Raw genomic sequence first — 20,669 nt, 5'->3', positions numbered from 1 at the left:
TCTTCCTGTTAATTTTTTCTCTATTATTGGTTCTATTTCCAGATCGAGATAGATGGCACAAAGAGAGAAGGCTTTGCTGATCTAGCTCCATGGAGTTTCTAAAATAATTCTGCACAATCCGTGCTTTCTCTAGTCCTGTTATATAATAACCACTTGCTAAAAGAAAGCCCCTCATTTGTGTGCTGCTGTCTTCCTTGTAGGTGGGGAGCAAAGAGGAGAACCGAAAGGTGGTAGGCTGTTTATTTCATCTTGCTTAAAAGTAGCAGTTATTTTCTTAACCCTTCTTACCCCAAACACACCAGCAAAACACATCAAATGACTGATGAGAGTGGCTGTCAGCACGGTTTGGTTCCGGATGTTTCCAGGATGTTTCAGGATGGGGGCAGAGTGCCGGCAGTGCTCACACCCTTCTTTCACGAGAGACGGGAGGTGGCCCAAACTGACGCATGGCATCATGCTGACTGATGCCTGGCACTGGGGAAGAGGGGAAAGAATTAGAGCCCTGGGAGAAGGCAGCACACACTAGTCATGAGAAGACTACATATGCCGGAGAGAACAGGCTCCTCAATCATCACTCTTTGCACTCAAGCAGGGAGTCCCACCTAGGGGAGCCCAAGATGGAGAGAGGACACGGAGCTGTATGTGTTCCCCCAGCTCTTGCCTTTAGGCCAGAGTGCCATGCTGCATTTTGAGAGACTGGTATCTATGGACCGCTTCTCTTTAGAGGCCTCGTTTGTCCTGTTCCTAGGGCTTTCCCTGCTGTGTATGGTCTCAGCTTCTGGCTCTCTCTGTGGCCCTGCTTGTGGGCACTGCCTTCCCTTGCAGGTTTTGTCTAAGTCTACACACGTATAGCCCTGGCTATCTGGCTCTGTCTCTGTGGCCCCGCTTGTGGGCACTGCCTTCCCTTGCAGGTTTTGTCTAAGTCTACACACGTATAGCCCTGGCTATCTGGCTCTGTCTCTGTGGCCCCGCTTGTGGGCATTGCCTTCCCTTGCTGGTTTTGTCTAAGTCTACACATGTATAGCCCTGGCTATGCCCTGCAGCATCAGGCGGATCGAAGAAGGTGTCTGTGGTGGTGTTGGGGATGTGGAGGCCCGCTAGCTGCGTGGGAACTCACTGGCCTCCCCAGATCCCAGTTTCCTCATCTCAGAGAATGGGGATCAAGGACTCACATGTGGTTTCGGTGAGACAGCCGGTAATGCATGAGGCCTAGTGATTCTCCCATGGTCCTCAGCGGTGCCCCCTCCCCCTTCCAGGGCTGCCTGAACAGGGAACCCAGGTGAGCACTTTTATCTTATTCTGGGAGCTCTGTGTCTAGAAATGTTTTAAAGCCCTTGGGTGGTACATGGTAGAGGCACTTGGTAAACATTTTTTCAAAGATTTTATTTATTTTTGAGAGAGAGTACGTGAGCAAGGGGGAAGGGAGAGAGAAGCTTAAGTGGGCTCCATCCTCAGCATGGAACTCCACACAGGGCTTGATCCCACGATCCTGAGATCATGACCTGAGCCAAAACCAAAGGTCGGGCGCTTAACCGACTGCATCACCCAGGAGCCCAGGTAAACCTTATTTCTCATCCTCGTCTTCCTTCTCCTGTCTGCTAATAAGGGGCATGGATCGTGTTATCAGAAAGGAGAGAATGCCAGTTTCCCTCTCTGTGCTGCCCTCACTGTCACTAACGTGGGCCCATCTCAGCCGGGAGCCACCTCAGCCGTCACGGCATAGTGTGATGTGATTCACGCCGCTGACCTCACCTCGGAGCTGGTATTTACCACATAGCGGTTCTGCCTGGGATCTGCTCAGGGCTCTGTGCTTGTTACTTAGCTAGAAAATACTTGGCTGCGAGCGTTGCTCACTCTTAATTAGTCCCCTCCTTGTTAATTATCAGCATGCATTTCTCTGGAAGATGTGCTGTGTGACCTTGGGAATGTGGTCTCGGCGGGGACGGGGTGGGGGGGCTTTGCCTGAATCTCCACGGATGCCAGGGCTGCCTTTGGCCTACAACGTCAGGCTGACGTTGACACACGGTGAATGGTCATTGCATGGGCCATGCTTTGGAGGAAAGAAGTGAGAAATCAGTGTTTGGCAGGAAAGAATTCCATAGTGATGCGAGCCAGCATCTTAATCATCTGAGAGATGTTCTCTTTTTCTCCTTTCAAAGAAGAACATCTCTCAGTTGATCAAAAGTTGACTTGCTAGGGTACTTTTTAGTTGAGCTGTCTTCAACCTGATATTTGGGTATAAGCTCTTGGCATCTGCTCAGAAGCACTGGAGCGTTGCCGACGTCTTCTTTCCCGGCCCCAGCTGTGGGGCCAGGGCAAGGCACAAGGCACACACTGGCCATAGCCGGCACCGGCATTATTCCTACGGATAATATGAGTTTGCAGAGCTGGTGAGCAATGGTGGAAATGCAAACCACGGCAAATGGGGAAGCCAAAAATTATATATAGAGAAACAGCACCTACTGCCACATCTGAGGGGCTGGACAAGCTCATAAATAAGAAGGTTCATTATGAGTTCAGAAGCAAGAAAAATTGGACACAATGGGTGCAGAAAGAGGAACGGGTCTCAGCAAGCAGTCCAGGATTATTAAGGGTGATGAACGGGATAGCCCAGTGGATAAGAGCAGGGTTTTAGCATCAGACGAAACTGGATTTGAAACCGGGCTTGGCCATTCGCCAGCTGTGCACCTTGGGCAAATGACTTCACTGCTCTAAGCCTCAGTTTCCTTATCTTTAATGGGGGATAATAAGACTTAGATCATAAGATTGTTTTGAGGATTAAATGAGATAATGTTTATAAAGTGCTTAGTGTGATGTCTGCCCCAAAGTAAATGCCCAGTAAGTGGTTGTAATTATGAGCAATGAAGGGTGTTGGAAGCCTGGTTTCACGGGGTTCTCATTTTGTGGGGCAGGGCGGCTCCACCAGCCGCAGAGAGCCCCGCAGGACCGAGGGGGAGACAGAGACTAGGCAGGTGTGTCTAAAGTGTTTTGGCAGCTGACTCAACCCTGCATATATGCTGGAGATACCTTCCTGTTGGGAGAAGTTTCTTTATTAGACTTATTCTAAGTCCCTTGAGTAATGCCTTCTTGTGCCAGGACCCTTCTCTCTTTTCCCTAGGTGGGCTCCACGGCTGCCCCCTGTGCTGACTGACCCCTGAGGACCCTTCTTGAAACAAGGTTGGAGATGGCGAGGTGGGGCGACAGTGGGGGGCAGAATAGTACATCTGTGCATATTCGGGAGGCCCCCCTCTATCAATTCTTTCCTTTGAAGTTCCGCCAGCAAATTAAAAACCAAAATCAAAACAAGAGAGAATAGCAACAACAGTTTAGACTTGTTTCTTGACTTTTTGGCATATGCAGTTGTGATTAATCTCTGTACCTTCACCTTCTGACTAGTAGACCCCAATTTCTTCTACCACATTTCTTTTCTCCTGCTTCAAAATGGGGAAAAAGGAATCAGAATGATTCTTTCAGGAGACCAGTGTGGAGTTGAGGGGATGGAAGGGTACCTCTCACCTAAGAATTTTCAACTGACAGGTAATCGGCCCCATTCCTTTGGGCCACTCTGTGCTGGTCCCTGGAGAACATGCTCTCAGAGACAGGTTATAGGGAGGACCTCACAGAACAGACCCTCAAGGGCCATCATCCAGGCTGAGTCTGAGTCCTCTAGGAAGGGAGGGGAGTGCGTTCCTGGCAGTGGTCTGGGCACGGGGCCTGGTGGCAGGTGTTGGACTCCCTCGGATGGAGTCAGTGTGGTCTAAAGGCAGGAAAGTCACTCTGAGAAGGGGACAGCAAGGCAGGCGCCCTGGGCTGTGGAATTCGCTGTTGACTAGGGGCCATGGAAACGAAGCACAGCCAGCAGATCAGTAACCCCCGAAGCAAGGTCCCTGAGGGGTGCCCAGGAAGGTTCATCAGGGTGAGAAAACAAAACAAAGTGTTCTACTAAATTATTTTAAGAGTGCTGTTTTGTGAATGCATAATACAACAGTACAGGTAGAATAATGCATATGTATACAATAAAACGTGTCTAACTTCTAAATGAGTAACTTTACATCCTTGTCTATCATCTATATTCAGAAGTTACTTATCACCTGGCATGTGCTATCAAGTTTGCTAAGTTTGGAGACAGCTGATCGTGAGGGCCAAGGTCAGAGGAAGAAAAGCAATAAAACTGCTGGCATGACTGGGGCCACAGCCCACATAGACTCCTCTCTGTGTGAGGCAGAGCCTCGGGCCCAGGCCAGGTAGCTGGCATCAGGGCTGGACGAGGTCAGGGAAGAATGTCAGACTCTTCATGGCCAGTTCGCCGCCACTCTGGGTGTCTGACTGTTGACTTCGCTTGGAAGCCCTGTCCCCATGTGCGACTCAGCGCCAGCACCTCTTCGTTTTTAGACAGTGGCACGGATCCGCTTCTGTCCGTGCTTCCGCCGTTCATTCGCTATCAGGAACGTACCTGAGGATAAAGCATTCGGCACTAGAGTAGATGCTGACGAAAGACTCACCTGCGTTCCAGAAAGCGCTGTGACACCTGGGCACCCCAGCTCTCACGCTTCCAGGGGGACATGGTTTAGGGAGATTATGAGCTCTTATGCTCCTTGTTGGGCCATTTTCACTTCTCTGCAAGTGCCTCAACCCTAAACGAGTTGTGCACGAGAGGCAGATGATTGTGGCCTCAGCAAAGCAGTTGCAGGAGTTGGACATATGTACTCATTTCCTTGAAGAGAAGGCAGATGAAAGAAAATTAGGAAAGTCTGTAAACAGAATGTACTGGGAGCAGGCACTGTGAGCTCCAGGCTTTTTCAGCTCTCATAATGGCTTTTAGCTGCTTTCTGTTGAATTTTGCAGAATTGTGCTCCACTTCTGCCGTATGTTATCGATCACTCACCTCAAACCCCAGGACAGTGTGGGCGGTAAACCCACAGCGGGACGAAAGCCCGCAGGGAGGCCGTGTTGAGGGTCAGATTGGAAGCTGGCTCCCATACCCTGCCTGGGAGAGCCAGCCCAAGGTGGAAGGAATTCTACGGGAAGCCAATTGTTTGAGCAAAGTTTACAGTGTTACATACATTTTAGAGCATTTGGAAGCTCTTTGTAAGAATCCTTGCAGGATGCCTTTTCCACACACGTCCAGGATGATATATTTATCCAAGAGATAGAACCTTCATTTATGTTCGGTTAGTACAGCTAATCCTTTGACTGAAGGTTAGCTTGTGGCCTTGGCATCAAAGAGCTGACTGTATGGGCCCGAGTGGAGTAGACTCGCTTGGCCGTGCTGGGGCTTCGGGCCACCACTTCCTGGCCCAGGAGACAGTGCTTGTGTTTTACCCCCATTAGCCCTCTTGGCTATGCCTGCACGCAGGGCAGAGATGTCTTGTAGAATTTATTGCCGCTCCTTGAATGGTTTCGTTTATCACTCACAAGGCCTGTCATTGTAGCATGTACAACTGCCTGACCTGGTCTCGCCGTGAAGCCACTGTCCTTTCTGCCTGCTGCCGACCCTGACGGCATTGCGTCCATGGGGCTTGTCCTGGAATACTTGGTGATTTATGAGCATCTTGTGGCCATTAATAGACACATCTTGGCAGGCTCTCTGTCGTAGTACACAGCTCTTGGGACCAAAATGTTCACTGGGATCTGTAGATTGAAGGGCCTACACTCATCCTACTTCTTAGAATAGGTTATTCTGTCCTAGTCATAGAATTTCTAACTTCCACTGTCCCCATTTGGGGTAAATGTTGGACTCTGAACCAAACTTAGGCTTGTGTTGGTTTAACCCTCTAAGAGCTTCCACTCAAAGATTAAATGATGCCTATAGCTACTTGTCTATCTTATCTTAACAAATGTTGTTGATTCCTACCATTTATTCTAAGCTGTTGTCATTTTAAAATGTATTTACTTGTACTTCTCAACACCCCTGTCTTCCGTGTACATTTGATAGGCATTAATACTTTATATCTATTTTGATGGTGTTTGCCTATTGAGGGCTTGTATTATAGCCATTTGAGAAGGCCTTAAGCACTCTATAAACTTATAAACGTGCTGATACTGGAATTTGTGCTTGGTTCATCTTCTGTAATTTCTTATAGGCGTGCATTCAACATAGTGGGTACTTAATAACTATTTGTTTTATGTATGATGACAATATCCTAGATGGAGTAGACTGTGATTCTGACCCACTGTTGGGTCATTGCTGGGTCATTTGGAGATCTGGGTGATGTTCTGGATCCTTCCTGGTCCCAGCAGGATGTCAGAGGTGTCAGACAACTTGCACCTCGAGTCTGAGGAACTCATCTATTGTTGGACCCCTTGGCATCTGCCTTCCGTGTTCACAAGGTGCTGTGGATTCCTTAAACAACCCCCTATCTAGATACCCTAGAGAAAACATTCTTAGGGTTATTGTAGCCCATGGATGAGGGAACACCAGTCTGCATTAAGAATGCTTTTCCACCCTGAGAGTTTGGAGAACAGCCTTCCTTTATGTAGGCTCAGACCTGGGTGGATACTGGAAAGCTTTGCCCTTCAGCATTGTCTTGCCTTTATAGTAGATTATGAAGAAGACTTTACCCTGTGACTTTGTTGCCCAGAGATTCCAAGAATGGCAGCGGAACCATTGTGCTTGGATAGTGCCTCCATTCTAATCAATAAATCCAGTGTTTGGGACCAGATGTGTCACAGAACCTTCTGTGGGAGTTGGCCAGGGACAGGAAAGTATTGAGGAAAGCAATTAGTAAGGATGGACATTTAGAAATGTAAGTGGCAAGAGGGGCACTTGGTTGGTTCAGTGGATAGAGCACGTGACTCTTGATGTTGGGGAGTGAGTTTGAGCCCATGTTGGGTGTAGAGATTACTTAAGAAAATAAAATCTTAAAAAAATTTAAAAAATTAAATCGTAAGTGGTAAGAAATATGAACACGAGGATTTTCTATAATTAAAAACTAGGAATATGCCTCTCTCTTTTTCCAAAGGTTCTAAAATTGGTTATTGACAGGGCTCCAGCTTGCTCTCCACTCCTTCTCTGTTCCCAACCACCCCCAAAGACTGAACTAGTCTAAAATCTGGGTGCATTTTCTAAGTTTTTAAAATAGTAGCACTATGCTGCTGTGATCACATGAAGCTATATTTTCACTGTCACCTCTAACTTGTAGTAGTCCTCGGTAATTACATGGTGCTTTCCATCTGTAAGTCTGTAAACACATGATAAATGTTAACTCTTCTCCCAGCATCTCTGTAGCTATAGGAAGAGTTTGCACGGTTTCTTTTAGCCCTGCATTTGGTCTGGTTTACCTATAGGTTTTGTTCCATGTTTGGTCTGGTTACATCTCATTGAGGTGTTCTTTTCTGTATGTGGAAGAGCTGGTCAACATGTGCTCTAAAGAAGAATGTTCTGTGCTGCCAAATGGAAACCCTAACGTCTCCGCAGAAGCAAGAAGCTGAAGGATCAGCCTCCTAACTAGAGGAAGCAGATACTCCTGTAGCCTCTACAGTTTAGCCAGTTGTTTCTGTTTTGATTACAGATTACATTGCTAGAATAGTTGGAAGACATTCTGTGACAGAATGGAGCACTTTGTTTCTAATGCATATTATCTGCTCCTGACATTTAAAAGGAGAGAAATCCATCACTGCTTCTTTGGCCATAATTTTTTTTTAAGATTTTATTTATTTATTTTACAGAGAGAGAGGCAGTGAGAGAGGGAACACAAGCAAGGGGAGTGGGGGAGGGAGAAGCAGGCTTCCTGCTGNTGAGCAGGGGCTCCCAGAAGGCTGGGATCATGACCTGAGCTGAAGGCAGACGCTTAACGACTGAGCCACCCAGGCGCCCCTATGGCTTTTTCTTATTTATTGTAAAGAATCATTTCTTCCTAAGATCTGTTTTTTTCTCCTTTTACATCCCGAAGAATGGAATATCAAGTAACTTTGAAATTTATACTAGTGAACTAGCCACACTAGATGTTGAAGAGACTTACGGAACAAATCAAAGTAATTACTGTACAGTTTTAAATTTCTTTAGCCATCCATAGCTTTAATATATTGCTTCATTAAGCAACATGATTTCAATTTATTATGCAAATGTAACAGTTATTCCATTAAAAAAATCTGTTAGATTGTGGCCTCTGTTTCTGTGGCACAATAAGTAATGTTGAATGTTCCATTTTTGTTTTTTGATTTGCTTATTTTGTCTTTAATGACACCCCATTTAAAGTAAAAGTCTTTAAAATGGTAGAATAATGTGATAACATGTTTTCACTGGTAATTTAATACTTGGATATAATGAGTTCATCTGAGAGATTTCATTAAAAACAGCAAGATGCCTGAATACCAAAGCTGAGATGTTTTTAATCACAGAATGATAGTAATTATACAAATCCCAAGATTTTCATCAGACAGAACAGGCTTCCAGAGCTAAACATGCACTTTAAACTTAGCACTAATAACTGTGTATTGTTCTAAATTATAGCAGAGAGACTCCTTGGGCCAAGGGGAATATTGGAATTGAATTTTTAAGGAAAATTGAGAAATAAACTATTTTGGTAATATAATGGTATCTGTAAGAGGTACATCACCAGGGTAATAGAAGAGGATCTGTGTGTGTGTGTGTGTGTGTGTGTGTGTGTGTGTGTCTAAGACATAGCAGGTGTATGTCAGATAAAGTCAATGAGCCGTTATTGTTGACTATATTTTCAGCATAGAGAGAATGCTAGAAGGAGCACCTCTCTCTTCTCCCAGGGGTCCTGAAGTTGCTAATTGACAGGAGTCCTTCTTCCAGTCAGTCAATGGGACAGACCACCAGTAAGATTATTGACCCAGAATCTGGATTTTTCTGGGTTGGATGAAGACTCTGTAAAGAACAATTTAGTTATTGTGGGAATTATTTAAAATGTCAAAATTTTATAAAATGGTCAGGACATGGTACCCTCAGGGAGCTTGCTTTTCAGAGAAGTTATATAAAAAGATGCACCTAGGAAGATTTTATAAAAAATCTCCCTAAGCAAGAAATTGTATTTGCTCTATTTTCCATTTATCATTATTTCTTTCTGTTTTCTGGCTCAGAAGGGTCAGGGCAGACGAGGAGAAGGGATTGAGGGGGAAGGGAGAACACTGAAGATATGTGCTCCGAGGTGTCCGTAATGGGTGGAGGAGGTAGGAAGGGAGCCTGGGGCAAACCAAGAAGGCAGGTTAGGTTGGCTTCTCATGTGCTATGAGGGGTTTGGAGTTGAGGTGCAGAGCACGTATCTGAATGAAAGGCTCTGCGGTCTGTCTGGGTATTCCTGAGGATCAGTCAGGATACAGAATTCCTGCTAGAGGCTGGAGCAGAGACATGCCTGAGATTTGAGTCCTGACAAGACCAGTATTTCTGGTCTCTGTTCTCCCAACCCCATCCCTTTCTGCGGTAAACTCATCATCCGCGGTCTGCAAGCAGTATTGGGGAGTTAGCAGCAAGAACTGTCCCTGGACTCTTTCTTATTATGTTATCATCCACATTTTTTATTTGCATATTTAAAGCTCCAGGGGCTTCCCCACCCTCTCATCAGAAAGTTTGAAGACCATTTTGAGTCAGCCCTCAGCCCTGCCCTGCGTGAGCCCACACAGGGGAGCGCAGGCAGGCCTCACCTTTTGCATCCATCGCTGCTAGGCAGGTCCTGGCTAGAGAAGTCCCTGCCTGCCCCTTCAGTTTCATTAAAGTTTTGCTTTTTCCCTTCGAACCATCAAAATAATACATGCTGTTGTGGAAAACTTATAAGCTAGAGAAAAATGTAGAGAAGCAGGAAAATCACAATTAATGCTTTCACCCAGAGGGAATTCACATTTTGCTGTATCTCCTTTGAATCTTTTCCCTGCATCCTTTGTTAGTTATGTGCACGGCTCTGCACAGGCATACTGGTGTTCCGATTTAGAAACGTGTAACAGTATTTAATCCCCTGTCATAAGCATTTTCCGTCAGCCTCATGGGACGCCTATTGAATATTGGTTGCCACGGTGAACATAAGGGTGTTACTGTCTTGATTAAGTGTTATGGCCGTGTGGTCTCTTCCCAGGTCCCCTCCTGTGGTCCGCTGCTCACCCGGAAGGCTACAATGGGAATGAATGTGAACGCTGGGAGGCTTCACCCAACCGGTTGCTCCTGCCTAGAAGATCATCCTTTCAAAGTAGGAAAACTGCTCCAGGCGGTGGTCGACGCCAAGGGACCAGACGCGCTGTAGAAAGAGATGGATGAAAGCAGCGTGGGGGGCCCCCGACACGTGCTCCCCGCGGTCTAGTCCAGGGAAGCCCTCCCGCGGGGCCCTGGCCTTCTGGAATGTGGCCGGGCGTGCACGCATGGCTGATTCCTGAGTGACGATGCTTCGCCGGGGGCTGCTCGCGTGGGTCTCTCGGGTGGTGGTTTTGCTCGTGCTCCTGTGCTGTGCCGTCTCCGTGCTCTACATGCTGGCCTGCACTCCGAAAGGGGACGAGGAGCAGCTGGGGCTGCCCAGGGCCAGCGGCCCCACGGGCAAGGAGGGGTACCAGGCGGCGCTGCAGGAGTGGGAAGAGCAGCACCGGAACTACGTCAGCAGTCTCCAGAGGCAGATCGCGCAGCTCAAGGACGAGCTGCGGCAGAGGAGCGAGCGGCTCAGGAGCGCGCAGTCTCCCGCCAGCGCCGCCGCGGGCCTGGGGCTGGAGCACGGGCCCCCCGAGAAGACCCAGGCGGACCTGCTGGCCTTCCTGCACTCGCAGGTGGACAAGGCGGAGGTGCACGCCGGCGTCAAGCTGGCCACGGAGTACGCCGCGGTGCCTTTCGATAGTTTCACGCTGCAGAAGGTGTACCAGCTGGAGACCGGCCTGACCCGCCACCCGGAGGAGAAACCCGTGAGGAAGGACAAGCGGGATGAGTTGGTGGAAGCTGTCGAGTCGGCCTTGGAGACCCTGAACAGCCCTGTGGAGGGCAGCCCCAATCAGCGCCTGTACTCGGCATCGGACTTCATCGAAGGTTGGCAAGTTTGTGAATGGGGGTGGAGAGTGGAAGAAAAGGCACCTGGGTCCAGGCACCCAGGCAGGTCGCAGCTGTGACAGGCTGGCCGCTGGCTTTGGGCATGGCTGGTGGAAGGGGTTATGTGAGTGGCAGCAAGCGTCTATAGCATGGACTTTTATGTCTCAGAAATACCCGTTCTACTTACTTTCTCATGAAAATCGCACTTCTTGAGGGGACAGGTTCATTGCTCCCTGGCAGAAGGCAGAAGTTCTTGCTTTCATTAAAAAAAGAAATAAAACAAAACATAAACCAGAAACATTGAAACTCAAATCGAGGTTGGTAGGCAGTTTGAATGGATCTCTTCCCTGGGCCCTTCTCCTGGAGATCCATCGGCCCACGAACAGGAGAGTGAGTGCAAACATGTGGTCTACAGCCTTACCACTTGCCAGACACTCTTCAAGGAACTTTATACTTACTGGTTCACTTTTTCTCCTTAATGACCCTGTCAGGAGGATGAGAAAACTGAGGTTCAGGTTAATTAAGTAAATGACCTAAGGGAGCTCAGTTAACAAGTGACAGAGCCAGGATTTCAACTTGGGAAGTCTGATTCCAGAGTCCACAGCCTTAACCACTAGGTTATATTGTACAGGCCATCGGGGTGCATGAACACTCATGAGATGAACGGCTCAGCTTTTTTCGTGGGCAGAGAACAACCTACTATTAGTTTGTATTTTGTCTAATTTTAGAAGAAAGCGGCCTTGTCTTGTTTCTTGGAAGATTCATTAGTATCTTCTTACCAACTTTTCCCTTGTTACTAGGGCAAAGATCAACTAATAATTGGGGAGAGGAAATAACTTTCAAGGGCAGCCAGCTCTTCCCCCTGTTTCTAGAGAGAATCTCCTTCAACTTCCCAGCCATGTGGCTGCGTCCACGTCACCCTACTCCCAACTTCGGTTGTATAACCGCCCTCTCATCAGCCTACAGGCAAGATGGACTCTAGTCATATCAGACAGCCTCTTGCTGCTATCTATTCCTCTCCTCTTTGGACAGTTCCCCATCTTCAGATTTTTTCCACTTTATATGTGAACCATATATCCATGCAATTTTGGTAGAGAATTATTGTTCACATACATCGAGCCAGGTAAAGAAGTCTTTTACAAGATCAAGCTTTTGGTTGTCAGGATTTTTTTTTGTTGTTGTTCCTCATTTATATGAGGTATTAAAGATGCCTAGCACATTTGGCAGCTAGCAAGTATAAGCACGTGGTTAGCACTCAGAGTTCGAAATATCATGACGTTGTGGCATCACATTTTATCATGCTTCGGTTTATGAAACCTTCCCACATACAGTATCTTTCTAGCTGACCCCCGGGGAAAGCCATTAAACATCCTTAAAAACCGAATCCTGGTTGCCGCTCGCCCTGGATATGCTAGGGGAACTCCCACGCACAAAGCAATTTCAAAAGAACTTGATTACAAATCAATGCCTGCAATTTGGAATGTTTGCCCTTGTGATTTTTCATCTGCACTCGTATTTGAAACCTCTGGCTGCTTTTGCGTACAGTATCTTAACACACAAGCCCTGTAGTTCTCGCTTAGCAGTGACAAGGCCTTCGGTGCCTGAGCTTCTTTGCTCTGAGATATGGCTGTCTGTCTGTCAGAGATGCCATTCTCCCAGCTACCCAGCGTTGCTTCCGTGTGTGGCGCCCAGCCTCTTTCGGAAGGCAGATCCGTCCACACATGGCTTCCACATTTTGTGAAAGTCTAGTCAGCTGTTTTCCTAGGATGATAACTGAGTTGCTGATCCAGAACGAGTGGGGGGATTCCTTGTGTTTCAAGAAATAATAAGAGCACACGAATGCTTCCAGATGATAATAGTTATGCAAATCTTAAAGCTGACTGTGAGGCACGTGGCATGATGACATGAGCACGGGGAGCTGTGTGACTTTGACCAAGACCCTTACGCCCCATTGAGACTTGGTTTCCTCATCCGTCCTTAGGGACTTGATTTAATGTCCTCCAACGCCCTACCCGCCCCAACCCTCTGCAAAACACAAAGCACGGCTTCAACTTCTCTTCTTCTTAGCTTCTCCAAGCGACCATCCCTGAAGGGTACTCGGCCACCCACTGTGCTGGGTGACCAGGACATGCCACCAACCCTTTGGGATCTTCCTCTATAAGAGGAGGAATTCAGGTAAATTACCAGGTGTGGACTGACTGTGGCCACTTCCTAGGGTGGCGTGAAGTTTGCAGAGGGAGAACACCACGTTGATGGCGATCTGTTACCTATATTGATGTAATTATTTTCTGTCTCTAAAACAGAGAGAACAGCATGTGCCTCCCTCTTCCCATTCCTCGGTGTTTTGTTGGCATCGGTTTTTGCGTTGGCTTCTTACATAAGAGCATGATTTTTTTTTAAAACTATCTGGGAAAAGAAGTTAAAGTAGAAAAATGTGATCAAATCCTGTGCCTTAGGATGCCTAAATGTTTATCTCCTCGAGTGAACAGAAGATCTTTATGTTTGTGGTTTAGCTGTTCCTTCAGGATGGGAGATACAGACTCTTGTTTAACTCCAAGTGGCATAACTTCTGGCTTTGGTTTCCTATTTTTCAGTAGAACTCTTGGACATAAATCTGACATGGTTCCATAAAACAATGTAGCTTTCCAAATCATTCCTCTTTTACAAGCCAAGCGTCTGAGAACATGAACCTACACGAGGCATTTGTGTCTACTGTCTCCATGGAGTTGCTCTTCTGCCTGCCCTCCTCCAGCTTCCACAGCTTGGTGGGGGCCAGAGTGGGTCACATACTAGCAGAGTGGGTTTGGGGATGGGGAGGAGCCAAGCCATGATCCACAAGAAAGTGAGGGTTTTGCAGGCACCCTGAGATGCATTTAAAGCCAGGGGCATAGAAATCGTTGTAAAACCTTAGTAGTTCTTCTACTGTAAATCCTTACCTTCTGTGCTCGATGACCAACCCTCGTGCTTTCTGGGAAAGAAAGCTAAGGCAAGGAGTGAAGATGGAGTTTTTGACTTCCATTGTTTGTGTCTCACTATAACCTTTAAGGGACACCCTGTGACCCCTGTGCTAAAGCTGTTTTGGACAAGTCAAATCCATTTCCAGGTCCTGGGTACCGAGAGAGCAAGGTGGTTGGGGCGGTGAGGACAGGAAGCGGGCTCTTTCCACAGCACGCATTTCGGTCATATGCTTCTTTGTCAACAACCCTGTGACTGGGGGTAGAAAAGGGAAGGCAGGCATTCGGATGTGTTTCTGGCCATTCTGGGGATCTTCGTGCAGAAATAGGGGAGAGTTGGGGTGGGAGTGGGAGGGAGATAATGCACAGTGGGTGGGTCTACCCTGTTTCAGGGTGCGGGGAGAGGTACTGGCAGGCGGGACAGCAGAGGACTTCGGGTCCTAAGTTGGGCCTTGGATCTCAGCCAGCATCTCCAGGGCAGTGAGGGCATTAGAGCTCAGGACAGCCCTTCTGACAGTCTCTCACCTCACTGTGCCCTGGAGTGACCTGGTCGGCTCACTTCTAAGTTCTAAGTAGTCCTGTGGCATGTTGGGTTCCTCTGTCACTCACCTTCTGTTCCACTTCCTACCTCAGATCTCTGCCTCTGTTTGCTGGCGCTTTAAGGTCCTTTAAGGAGGGAGAAATGCTTTTTATTCTGAAATCAGAGATAAAAGGCTTAAGTGCACGTAAATGGTTTGAGGCTACACTTTGAAGAGGGAATTCTCCCTGCGGTGATGGTGGGAGAGAAGGTGGTCCAGCCTGGGATTCGGCCAGTGGGCAGGCTTCCAGCCCTCCACCAGGGCAAGGGGAAGAGCCCCATGCTAGAGTAAATGCTCTGCTGTTGTAGAATGTTTTGAAATTCTTAATAATTTTGAGACAGGGGACCTTATGTTTTCATTTTGCACAGAGCCCTACAAACTAGGTAATAAGTCCCAGTTCCAAGGCTGAGGGGACGGGAGGGAAAGGTGAAGAAAGAGGGAGGCAGAATGAGGGGGTGAGCTGTGTGGTCCAGCGCCTTTGCGGAGGGTCAGCTCTGTCGACTTTCGGTGTGCTGAGATAAATGGAACCTGTGTTTGACATACATCCTATGTGTACAAGGTATTTTGTCACAACACTGCAGAAGCTGGCAAGTCTGACTTTTTGGTGTATTTTCATTGTGCTTGTGCAAGGCAGTTCTGTTCCCAGGAGATTTTTTCAAAAATTGAGGTTGTCACTGTTCTCCTGCCTTGTTTCCTGTTAAGAACAGGCTACAAGAGCACCTGTGAAAGTGGGGGATGTCCAGGATGGACAGACTTGGCTTTAGTGGGAGCAGGCAGCAAAGGCTCAGTGGAGAGAGGGTCTGAACAGGGGCCTCACACAAAGTGGAAGGATGTGTGCGGTGGGGGAGGGGGAGACCCAGGCAAGGAGCCCCTTCATGGGAATGTATGGCCAGGGCTGTTGCTCAGACTTTGGCCTGCTTAGCCTCTTCAGGAAGGAAGCGATGTTTATAGACCCCTAGTTTATCCCCTGTTAGAGCCATGGGTGAGGTCCTGCACCAAAGCATAATCAACATGCATGGATAGGACCCCTGTTATTTGTGCAGAATGTCCCCAGCTGTTTTGGGGGTTGGGAAAGGAGGCTAAATCTAGGTCTCAGGCTTGAAAGACCTGATTATGTACATGGGGAGGCACCACTCTGAGTGATTGAGGGTTCAGTGGGCGGTACTCTTCGTGTTGTGGACTTCAGAATTGGTGGCTAGGTCCAAGCCAGATGGTCAGGGAAGATGTCAAATGAGGCTGGACCTGAGCTGGTCTCTAAGCTGAGAAGTGGTTACCAGAGAGGGAATGAGGCAGCAAGGGGAGGGGTATCAGAAAGCCGACTGACTACAGAATACGGTTGGGGTATAGGATAGCATGGAGACCAGCCTGGTCAGCATGCAGGATCCGAGAGTCACTAGGAGCGGACTTCACAAGGTCGCCGAGGGCTGGGCATAGGTGTTTAGCTCAACAGGGAGCATCTGGGTCTGGAGTTAGGTCAGTCCTCAGGAGGCAGTGAGCTCAGCTCTTGGGTCCCAAATAGCCCTCCTCCTGCTGCTTATAGTGGTTCCCAAGTGCTCAAACAATTCAATGTCTTGGAGGTCCCCGTGCTCAGAGACGGGGACTGCCATGGCTTAGCCCAGCTGTTCTTATGTCCGTGCACTGGGCACTAACTCTGACGGTTCATACACACTGGTTTATTTAATCCCCTCTCCACCAGACAGGTAGACATGCTCCTTACCTCTGTCTCACACCAAGGTTGCTCATCTGGTGGATGTCAGGGCCAAGAATCCAGGGCTTTCGACCTCAGCTCCCCACCGTGCCGCGTCTCACCTCTGATGGTCTCTGACCCAATACACGCTCCCCTGGTCCCGGAATGAGGTGGGCAAATCTTTTTAAAACACATCCAAGATGTGCAGACACCCTTGGGGGAGGTCCTACAGTAGTCAGTTGTGTAAGATTGCGAAGAAATTTTAATAGGAAGAGAAGGAAAAACACGAGCTCCTGGGGGAGACAAGCAGACGGAGACACAGGAAGAAGCTGCCAAAGACAAATCCTTCACCTAACTGAGGGCAGAACTGACAGCGTCTAGGAGCCTTTAGCACAAAAAGCCTTATTTAAACTGCTCAGACATGCATTTCTTCTCAGAATCATTACAGCTTTATGGAAAAGGGTTTGAAAGAGGAGTGAATATTGAATTCAAAACAGCTAGTTGAAAGCTGTTGAGGAGCTGTTTGGCATGCTTGTCCATTCTTTCAAAGACAGGGTTTACTTTATTTATTTATTTATTTTTTAAGATTTATTTATTTGAGAGAGGGAGGGAGAGCAGGAGGAGGTGCAGAGGGAGAGGGAGTGAGAATCTCCTGCAGACTCCCCCTAGAGCAGCGAGCCTGACACGGGACTTGATCCCCAAGATCATGACCTGAGCTGAAATCAAGAGTAAGACACTTAATTGATGAGTCACCCAGGAGCCCCCTACCTTTTTATTATTGTCTCCAAAACATACTGCCTGACCTAGGTAATCCTGGAGGACTCCACAGTATAATCCCAGTTTAGCTTTTCAACTTCATTTCCTCCTGCTCCCTCCTGCCCTTCCTGTCCTGCCACCGCATCCTTTTTCTCTTGTGCCTACGTTGACACTCCTTCCCTGTGCCTGTTCCTTCACCAGAAAGACCTGGGCTCCCAACCTCTCCGCCCAGTGTCCTACATTCATAAGATGTTCTTCTCTGAAACCTGTTCGCATTCTTCTAGCTGAAGTTCCTGCTCGTTCTGCCCAACATGACATACTGTATGGCGCTTTCTCCATCTGGTTTTATAGCTCTTCCTTTAGACTCAGCCCATCTTTACTGATAACTTCTAGCAACAGTTGCAGCCTGCAGAACAGTCTTCTCCATTAGGGAGCCAGCTGCAGGAGTCTAAAAGTCTGACTCCACCAAGGTCCACCTGCGTGTATGCAGAGCAGGAGCCTGGCCTCCTGACTCTTTTTACCCCTTGTGTGCAGTGTACTCCTGGAGCACCGGAGCCACGCCCCACTCAGCTTCCAGCTCCCTTCTAGTTGTAGACACTGCACAGTTAGTATGTATCAAAGAAATTGCTTTAAACCTTTTGACTAAAAGTATATTTAAAATCCTAGGTATGCAGGGCGACTGGGTGGCTCAGCTGGTTAAGTGTCTGCCTTCTACTCAGGGTGTGATCCCAGGGTCCTGGAATCGAGTCCTGCAATGGTGCCCTGCTCAGCAAGGTCTGCTTCTCCCTCTGCCCCTCCTCCCACTCATTCTCTCAATCTCTCTCTCTGTCTCTCAAATAAATAAATAAATAAATAAATAAATAAATAAATAAAATCTTAAAAAAAAATAAAACCCTAGATATGCACAATATTCACCTTACAAATCTGCTCTGCTCTTAAATTTCCATTGTAAATTAGGTATTTGGATTAGAGCATATTTTCCATAGAAGTAATACTGTAAATACTACTTGGGTTCCTTGGACAGACCACAAATCTGATTTAAACACCAAATTTAAACAAACTAACAAACTGGTGCTTGCCAGAGGGGAGGTTGGGGGGTGGCTGGGGAGTGGGAGGGGCAGGCTTCCAGGTATGGGATGAATATGTCATGGGAATGAAAGGTACAGCATAGGGAATATAGTCAATGGTATTGTAATAGCGTGTGTGGTGACAGACGGTAGCTGGACTTGTGAGCACAGCGTAATGTGTAGACTTGTGGAATCTACCTGAAACTAACATAGCATTGTGTGTCTACTATACTTCAATAGAAAAGGGAAGTTATGCTCCCCCAATTTTTTAAATAAATAAATAAATAAATAAAAGCAAAACAAAAGCTAAATAAACACACTCCAAACTCAAGAACACAAATGAGAAATGAGAAATAAGTAAGTGTGGAGAGTACTTTAGAAGTTATTTTCATTTTCTGTCCTAGGCATTATTAGTACATTCTCAATGTAGTACCTAAGAATAAAGCCATTTTCAAAACCTATTTATTTTGAAATATTTTAGAATTACTGAAGAGTTGCAAAAATAGCAGAGTTTCTGTATACACGCTTTACCCAGTTTTCCCCGATGTCAACATTTTACATGACCATGGTGCAGTTATCAAAACAAGGAAGATAACATTGGTACAGAACCATTAGCTAAATTATTCCTAGGTTTTATTTTGTTTTTGTATTTCTCCTGCTTGGTATTCTCTGAGCTTCTTAGATCTGTGGTTTGCTGTCTGTCATTCATTTTGGGAAATTATGATTCAGTTGTTCTTCAAGTATTTCTTTGCTCCATTCCTTCTCTCTTCTGGAATTCTAATTATGTGCATGTCACACTGCTTGACATTGCCTCACAGCTCTTGGATGTTCTGTTTCTTTGTTTTCACTTTTTTACTCTTTGTGTTTCAGTCTGGATAACTTTTAGTGACCCACCTCCAGTTAATTGATTCTTCCCTTAGCAGAGAGAGGGTCACTTATGAGCCCACCATCCAGGTCATTCTTTACCTCTATTACTATATTTTTTAATTTCTGCATTTCCATTTGATTCTTACAGCTTCCGTCTCCCTGCTGAAATTACCTGATTGCCCATGTTGTCCACTTTTTCCGCTAGAGTCTTTAACATATTGATCATAGCTATTTTAAATTCCTTGTTGGATGATTCCAGCATCTCTGTCCTATCCGGGTCTGGTTCTGATGATCGCTGTGTGTCTCGGATTTTTTCCTGCCTCATAATTTTTGTTGAAAACCAGACATCTTGTGTAGCTAGCAGAGACTGAAGTGGTGTTTATCCCTGGAGAGGGCACATTTTCCTTCTCCTAGGCCTTTAGTGTGTGTGTGTTGGGGGAGTTCATCTTGTCAGCAGTGGGGCTGGGTTTGAAGTTTGTTGTTGCTATGGTTACCCTCAGAGCACCCAGCCTTCAAATTCCTTTTGTGATATCTTGTGTTTAGAGTGGAAGTTGTTTTGCTTGAGCATCCTCTTCTCAGCCCTGCAGTTTAGGTCTTCCCTTCTCACCTCAGAGAAGGTCTTCTGGTACTTCTCTCCTGTCCCTCCCGGCAGGTCTGTTACTTGTTACTCAGGCTTGTTGGCTTTGCCCTGCAGGAGGGTGGGCAAGTCCCTGGTGTTCTGAATTAATCTCAGTCTTACACAGGCACCGTGTCACTAGGTCTTGGGATGTTCTCCTGATCCACCTGCAGGAATAGGCTTTTTTATTTCTCCCTTCCCCTAGTTGCGGTGAGTTTCACCAGTTCCTTGAGGGTGAGAATGTTCTTTGCCTAAGCTTTTGTTCCAAGGAGAGAAGGCAGGAGAGACTGAAACAGGAGGAATTTCTTGCCCCCTCCCACATGGCTGCTGTCCTCTCCCCTGGCCTGTACCACATAGATTTTTTTTCTTTTTCTTTTTTAAAATTGGAGTATAATTGGCATACAATATCCTTTCAGTTTCAGGTGCACATATATTACAAAATGATCCCCATCTGTCACCATACAAGTTATTACAATATTACTGACTGTATTACCTATGCTGTGTGTTACATCCCTGATTTATTTATTTTATCACTGGAAGTTTATATCTCTTAATCCCCTTCATCTGTTTTGCTCCCCTCTCCACTCTGGGAGCTAACAGTTTCTTTTGTCAGTGAATATTTCTGTTTTGTTTGTTTATTTGTTTTGTTTTTTAGACTCCACATTATAAGTGAAATTACACGATATTTATCTTTCTTTCTCTGTCTGACATTTTACTTAGCATAATACCCTCTGGGTCCATCCATATTGTCAAAAATAACAAGATTTCATTCTTTATATCTATCTATTTATATGCCACATTTTCTTCATCTATATTATCTTCATCTGTTGATAGACACTTATGTTGCTTCCATATTCTCAGCTATTGTAAATAATGCTGCTGTGAACATGGGGGTTTATATACCTCTTTGGTAATTTCATTTTCTTCAGAAGGAGAATTGCTGGATTGTATGACAGTTCTGTTTTTAATTTTTTGAGGCATCTCCATACTGTTTTCCGTAGTGGCTTCACTCATTTATGTTCCTCCCAGCAGAGTACAAGGGTTCCCTTTTCTCCTCATCCTCACCAACACTTGTTATTTTTTTTTTATAATCTCTAGTCTGACAGATGTGAGGCAATATCTCTTTTGCATTTCCCTGATGATGAGTGCTACTGAAAATCTTTTCACGTCTGTTGGCCATTGGT

At 46.5% G+C, this 20,669-nt stretch overlaps 1 protein-coding gene across 5 annotated transcripts in view; it reads left to right on the top strand.

Annotated features, from left to right (window-relative positions):
• Positions 1-20,669, top strand: part of CSGALNACT1 (chondroitin sulfate N-acetylgalactosaminyltransferase 1) — a 326,516-nt gene that overhangs the window by 225,956 nt on the left and 79,891 nt on the right. For all 5 annotated transcript variants that reach the window (XM_040643187.1, XM_040643186.1, XM_040643188.1 and 2 more), the window contains one exon: positions 10,032-10,960. In XM_040643187.1, coding sequence (XP_040499121.1) covers positions 10,333-10,960 — 628 coding nt within the window. In that variant the 5' untranslated portion in view covers positions 10,032-10,332. The remainder of the gene's footprint in view (positions 1-10,031; positions 10,961-20,669) is intronic.

This window comes from Ursus maritimus, unplaced genomic scaffold, assembly GCF_017311325.1.
Source record: "Ursus maritimus isolate PB19 unplaced genomic scaffold, ASM1731132v1 scaffold_28, whole genome shotgun sequence".
NCBI classification, from domain to species: Eukaryota; Metazoa; Chordata; class Mammalia; order Carnivora; family Ursidae; genus Ursus; species Ursus maritimus.
This window is presented reverse-complemented; position numbering and strand designations above follow the sequence as displayed.